Below are 7,260 nucleotides of genomic sequence, written 5' to 3'. Positions count from 1 at the left end.
CAAGAGAGTCATCTGCGGCTGTGAAAAAATAGTGAATGCTTATTAATGTTTAGAAAAAAATTATTTCAGAATCCCTAACAATCAATTTCATGTTTTATTGGTCCAACTGTTTGGACAGATTTATTTAACTCCAGCTCTTTTGATTTCCTTTGTTTAATTTTTGCTTTTCAGTGTTGAAAACATACGAAGCTGGAGTTACTCAAAACTATGAAAATCTTAAGTTCCCGCAATTTTACCACTTGTTCAGCTCAAAAACTTAAATAAATGTATCAATTAAGAAGAGAAAATAGAATAACACGGCAGGCAAATCCAACAGGTTTTTATAACCTCTTAAACTTATAACCTTTTAAGCTTTAAACATTTTATCATTTTACAGAACTCGGTTTATCTTACGAGGATTTAAAAAAAAATACAAACCAAAAAAAAAGCATGTGTATATGGGAGAAGGAAATTTTAATTTTAGCATAAAAAAATTGAAATCTGTTTGTTGAGATAAAAACCTGAGAAGCATCATCACTAAATCTCCAGATTTAAATCCAATTAAAATCAAACTTCTTTGTATTGATAACAAAATCCTAAAAAAATAAATAAAAAAGGCAGGATTGTTATGTGACAAACTGCTAAATAAGTCCAATGGTTATAAATGATTGATTATAAATAAGTACAATTAACTGTATAACTAGAGATGAAGTTAATAAAAGCGTTACTTATATGTTGGCCAAAACCTGGCATATACTGGAAAGCAATGGGCATTTGCTGGCAGGCATTTCCAATTGTTGCAGTCTGGAAGTTTTGACCATTTACTATAGTGTGTACAGTGTCCGTCCTCATTTTCTGCCACACTGAGCAATAGGGCTAAATGTGTTACCTTGGGAACCAGCCAGAGCAATGAAGTGAACGTTCCTAAGAGAGAGCAGGGATGATTACTGCCTGGAAAGAACTGAAGGTCACAGGTGACGGCAATGCTGGGAGTCTGAACACACCAGTCTTCTTAAAGATAAGCCCAGCTTACACATCTGCTGATTAAGCATACACATTCTGCATCTTTTATTATTTAGCTGGCCACTCGATACACAAAAGGTATTTGCCTTTCCCTTCCTGATTTATTCTTTCATTAAACATATTGAAATATAAGATAAAGATGATTTGATTATTCCAACAACCTTTCTCAAATGTTAATTTGATGTATTAGGTTGAAAACAGCTGGCCCTTCATTAAAGCATTTAGATTTAAAGCCACATGCAGACCTGATTACAGCAGGACCTATAGAATTAGAGCTAACCAACAATGACTTGTTTTGCTAATAGACTCCTTACATGGTGGTCTTATAGGGCTGTCTACATTTATAGAAATTGACAATTTACTGCAAATTTGTTCAAATCCTGCATGTGTCTAAAACTGCATGTGTGGCGCCCCCTCGTGTTTAAAGATTGTACTGTTTTTTGTTGTTTTTTTATCAGTTTTGGTATGGTCTCAAGCGATACTAATATATTTTTCAAATATCAGACATTGGCCGAGTTAGGCTCTGCTATGGGTAGTAGAACAATTTTTAACAGAACCTGTCTGACAACATGAAGTAGGCCAAAAGATCTCCAGAAGCAACAGAGACAGCACACTACTCGCGTTTGGTCTAACTACATTGACTTACTGTTCTTTTTAGGGTTTAAAACTCTATTGGTTATAAAATATCTTTATGGTCTTGCTCCAGCATACATCTGAAAGTGTCAGAAATTGTCCTCCCCTTTCACAATCCCTCAGGATGGTAAAAAGAGACCTTTGAGCCCCAGTTGGCCTCGGCAGACTGGCACACTGGTTCTGCTGGAGGTTTCTTCCTGTTAAAAGAGAGTTTTCCTCTCCACTGTCGCTACCTGCATGCTTCGTGTGAGGGGTCTCCTTTGAGTCAATGAGTCAATGCAATCAGCTCGTTTTTACAATAGAATAGAAAAGAATAGAATAGAAAATTAATTTATTGTCCCACAATGGGGAAATTCCTTAGATAGAAAACTTTTAATGAATTTAACTGTATGATCTGGTTGAATTGTGTTTGTAAAGTGCCTTGAGATGAGAGGTGTTGTAAATTGGTGCTATATAAATAAATTGAATTGAATTTAAATAGAATTTTAAGAGGGGACCACAAGAGACTGTCTGCCATTACACAATAAACAAGACTTTACATGTGATGCTAATTTTCAAAATCTGCTTTTTGAAAAAAAATATATATTTTTACATCGGCCTCTGATCCAGCACGAGATAGATAAAATAATTTCTTTATTTTAATTTTATTATTTTTCATATCATATTTTTTGTGTGTTCTCTTTGTATTTAAAAGAAGCGCTAACATGGTGGTTAGAGCAGGGAGCTCGGGTTATGGGAAAACTACAAGTTTCCTAGTTTCAATCCCACAGACTAGAAAAAGTGTATCACCCCCCAAATTGAGGGGTTAGATACAGAGAACACATTTCAATGAAATATATAATTGTAATCTCAAAAAAAGACTTTGTTATTTTGTAAATTCTTTTGTGTGTTATATGTTCAAGGCTTTTATTAATTGAGTTGTTTTTGAAAGGATGATTAATAAAGTGAGTTTGGCTCTCAAAGTTGGTCCTCGGTGCTTCAGCAACTCATCCAGGAAGTTAATTATTTAACTATAACAATGCTGGGCATAAAGGGAGTTAAGGTCAGAGCTTCTGTGCACTGTACCTAACTTTAAATAAAAATATGTATTTTGATATTTAAACATGGTGGTAGTAGTGTGATGGTCTGTGATTTATTCTTTAAGTAGCAGGAACCAAGGATTCTGCTTTCTAGCATAAAAAAAAAAAAGTCAGATCATCAGTTTCTGACCTAAAGCTCTGATGTATTTTCCTCTGCAGCACAGCAATGATGCACCAATAAATCATCCTCTAACAGGCTAAAAAGGAAGGTTCTGGAGCATTTTGTCAAATTCTGGAATTGAATCTGATTGAAGTGCTCTGATATGGCGATAAACTTAGAAACCCTTGAATGCAGCATGAACCAAATTATTCTCAAAGAAGTGAATCAGTGCTTCCTCACCACTGATTTGACAGACTGGAATTTAAAAAAAGTGCAACCATTCATTAGCAGTAGAACCAATTACTATTCTACCAGCTGATTTAGATATTTTTCTTTATTGTTATAACTTCTGAAATCATCGTTAGAAAATGTGACAAAAAAAGGAAAGCAGAAGAAGTCTGTAAATCGGCACATACTTGTTCATGCCACGTTTTAGCATTTCGAAACCCTGAAGTGTATAAAAATATATCTTAAGATCATACAGTGCTACATTTCAAAGTTTTTAAATATATTTGAGGGTTTAATCTGTTCTGAAAGCCACAAAAGCCTCCTGGGTCAGAGTGACTTCCGTCTGATGTGAAGGTTGTTTTTCTTCCAACAGAGAGCTACAGCGCCGGGTGATGAAACAGTGTGAGAACTGCAGGAGACTTGGTCAACCCTGTAGGAGATGGAGGTGTAAAAAACAGGGTTGCTGTGGCCACATGTGTGTTCATGCTGCAGTTCGGTGGTGCTGCCGCAAACATCCAGCCCACAGCACATGCAGGAGAACAGCTCCCTGAGTCTGCTGTGCTCAGGAGGCTCAGAACGTTCACACTCAATGAGTCTTAGGTCGTCTGTAGGAGAGGAGACCAGACTTGCACAGCTGCCGCCAGCCTCCAGTGGTAGGTTAAGGTTGAACCGGCTTTCATCTGCATCAGCTGTACGTCTTACCTCGACCAACTCTGCCTGTGCATTATCCGGTGCTTCCTCCTCCCCCTGCGGCTCCTTGGGTTCTAAAAGCTCCTCCTCTACACTTTCATCAATACTTGCATCAGAATTCACGGTTAGAAACCTCAACACAACCAGGTTGAGAAATGCTCCGGTGACCGTCAGTCCAACCAAGATGTACAGGAAGCAAAAGGCCACATAGGGCGATCGCTTCTGGAGAGCATCTTTCTTCTTCAGGGCAACAAAGTCCCCAAAGCCGATGGTTGTGAGCGTGACAAAGCAGTAGTAGTAGGCATTAAAGAAGCTCCAGTCCTCAAAGTGAGAAAAGGCTGCAGCTCCAATGCACAGGGTGCTAACACAGGACAGCAGACCCACCAGCACCATGTTTCCCATGGACACGTCCGTCTTCCTGAAGCCAAGCCCCTGCTTGGCTCTGCGCAGAAGATATCGGACAAAAGTGTTGATCCTCTCACCCAGACTCTGGAACATGACCAGAGTCAGAGGTATTCCCAAGACTGCATAAAACATGCAGAAGGTCTTGCCAGCATCGGTGCGAGGAGCAACGTGGCCGTAGCCTGAAAAATCACAATATACTGTGGATTAATAACTGAGAGGATACAAGTGCTTATGTTAATATCAAAAAGGTGCACTGGCTTCTTACTAATGGGACTAAACAGGGCTCTAGTTTCTGTTCTTTACTCTTTTTTTTTTACATTAAAATAAAATACAAAAGTTTCGTTCATTTGCTGGTGAAGATTCCCAGTCATACAGGTCATCGTCATTTCAAAAAAAATTTTAAATGACGAAGGGGTCCACCCCCTTGGATTGGGGGCCGTTTGGCTTCCTGTTGTTAACGACCCACCTTTCAGAAACTTAAGACAGGTTAGGGTTAGGGTTTATGGGCTAACAAAAGAAGCCAAACGACCCCCATTCCAAAGCGGTGAACCCCTTCGTCAGTTTAAATTTGCATGTTTTCAAAAAAAAACAAGGCTTTGTTGGGCTACTGTATACAACCTCAAATTCAACACTATTCCGGACATTTTGAATTGAAAAAGCTTCCTGGATAGGAAGCGAAACGTCTTTAAACTTGGAAACAAAGACCAGTGGACTGTTTTTGACTTTCTTTTTTTGGAATTGTGTTAATTTGTTTTAATCCTTTTAAAGTGATATACCCACTTGTCTCTGTTAACCTTAGAGGTTTAAAGCATCATTAGGTCAAAAAACAATAACTGAAATCTAAAACATTTCTCAAAGCACTCCTCAATCCATCTTTTAAAAAAAAAGAAGCATATGGCGTAACTTGGGATGGCAGGAAGCCTATAACTCCAGGTGAGCAGCACAGATCCACTGCTCAGGTGGGAAGTATTGATCCAAAACACATACTAAAGGTTTCAAAACTTGAGATTAATAAAATCTTGAGATTAAAACAGAGATTAAACTTTCTGCTGGAATACAACCAACAGCCAGAACTCCAGTGGAATAATTCAGCTCAAAGCTCCGTCAGACCAGCAGCAGAGTGGCGTTTAAATGTACATGTTCATATTTTACAAATTGCGTATAAAATTCTTTCCCCCATAAGTTCTTTGAGTTGATCAATCTAAAAATACAAATGTTAATAAACCAGACAAATTTGTTGTTGAAATTTGACAGTTTATCTTGCCTGAGGGGAAAATCCTGAGGAAAACAACAAATTTTATACACTCATAGTAAGTTAAATATAATATTTACAATATTAGTATTTGAATTATCAAATGTCCCCCAAAGCAAATAAGGTATACATAATTATACAAATCTCAAAACAAGTCTTCCTGTAGCTTCATGATAAAACAGAATTTTATGTTTAATCAGTGCAGCTTCATGCGCTTGACTTATTCGTAACATCCTCACAATCTGTTTCACTAAGTGAAGTTTAAGTTGTTTCTGTCTAAGAGATATCCAAAATAAGTGCCACCTGATAACTGATTTCACCATCCCTGCAACATCCACTGTCAATCAATAATGACTTTTTCACATCCAAGTGTAGAAATTTTGGAAAACAATTCATTTGAGGGTTGTTACCACAAACAGCCTGTTGACGTCTTGCATCTCTATTGGATTTAAGTTTGGCCTTTGACTAGGCCACTAAGCCCTTTTTTTATATATAATTTAAAAAAAAAAGGTAGATGTGTGGGTGTGTCTTCACTCATTTTAATGATCTAAATCCATATAATCTCCAAACTGATTTTGTGCAAGAGAAAATAATCTATGGTTTATCTAATAAAAACAAACCCAGGTTGAAAGAAATAATTAACATGAATTCTAAATGAAATTGTGACCAATGACGTTTGGTAAATACAAAATGTTGTTTTTGCAAAGAGAAATTTTTTTATTACCTTTTTGTTGTAAATGAGCAGAATATAGAAAGCTATTTAGGATATTCCAAAAAAAAAGGGATGTCAGACCCCATTTTACATGGGGCCACTTCAACATTAGAAGGGCCTTAAAGGGCCGGATGTGACAGATTAAATTGAACTTTTGACTTTAATTTAATTGAAAAAGAACCGAAGTTTTGTAAAAATTGTATTTCTTGGATGTCTCGTTTTTGTTTTGTTTTTTGTTTGTTTGTTTGTTGTTTTGTTTTTGCTTTTTTTGTTTTGTTTTGTTTTTATTTTTCAGGGAGGATTATTCGATTTTTATTTTTTTTTTATTTTTTTTACTTTCAGTTTAAGGACTTTCGAGCAATTAATTTAACGAACACGTTTGGCTTTTTTAAACTTTAACAGCTGTCAGAATAAAATAGTTAAAACGCAGGATCTTTCAGAGAGAGAAAGCCTGGTAGACAATAGAAAGCGCTCCTATAAGGTGAGTTCCTACCTATAGTGGTGATGACGGTAATGGCAAAATAAAAAGAGCCGGTGAACTTCCACTGTTTCCCGCCGCGGTGCGGCTCCGACTGCAGGATGACTCTCTCCATCTCCCGGTAGTCCTCCTCTTTGAAGCCGTACTTTCTCTTCAGCTCGCTCAGTTTCTGCTCCAGGGCTCTTTTCCTGGAGCTCTCGCTCTCCGTCTCCAGCGCGTCGAACACGGCGGCTCCGATCAGCAGGTAGAGGAGCACGGAGAGGATGAGGAAGAGAGTCCTGATGTTCTGGCTCTTCATTCTAATAGAGAGCTGCTGCTGCTGCTGCTGACGGTGATGATCCTCAAAGGCAGAAACCCATCTTGCAGGATTAAAGTGTCTGAGCGCCTTCAGCATTCAGGATTGGGGTAGAAGCTGTAATGCAAAATCTGAAACTTCATGGAAAGTTGAGCTTCATCTGCAGGGAGCTGATACCACCTCTGGTGTTAGTCCAGCCTGCCCAGAGAAAAGCTCACATGACATCATTCACAGGGCCTGTTTAAGTGAGCTGAGCAGGGCTCCCTTTTCCATGAATCTGTTTAAGCGGAAAGCCTTTATTATATGTTCTGTTACAATCTACCTACTACCTTCTTTTTCTTTTCCACAGAGCTCTGTTTGACATATTCCAGAAATTGCATAGTGTA

The 7,260-nt window shown here is 37.9% G+C and overlaps 1 protein-coding gene across 1 annotated transcript; it reads right to left on the bottom strand.

Moving 5' to 3' along the window:
- Nucleotides 1-3,224: 3,224 nt before the first annotated feature.
- LOC119789486 (potassium channel subfamily K member 15-like) lies at nucleotides 3,225-7,010 on the bottom strand. The gene is made up of 2 exons (XM_038294394.1): nucleotides 6,595-7,010; nucleotides 3,225-4,316 (listed from the first exon to the last, which is right to left on the bottom strand). Exons 1-2 carry the CDS (start codon nucleotides 6,971-6,973, stop codon nucleotides 3,370-3,372), a joined length of 1,326 nt encoding a protein of 441 aa, XP_038150322.1. The 5' UTR covers nucleotides 6,974-7,010; the 3' UTR covers nucleotides 3,225-3,369.
- Between the last annotated feature and the right edge of the window lie 250 nt (nucleotides 7,011-7,260).

Source organism: Cyprinodon tularosa, unplaced genomic scaffold (assembly GCF_016077235.1).
Source record: "Cyprinodon tularosa strain WSP-4 unplaced genomic scaffold, ASM1607723v1 ctg11, whole genome shotgun sequence".
Classification (NCBI taxonomy): domain Eukaryota; kingdom Metazoa; phylum Chordata; class Actinopteri; order Cyprinodontiformes; family Cyprinodontidae; genus Cyprinodon; species Cyprinodon tularosa.
This window is presented reverse-complemented; position numbering and strand designations above follow the sequence as displayed.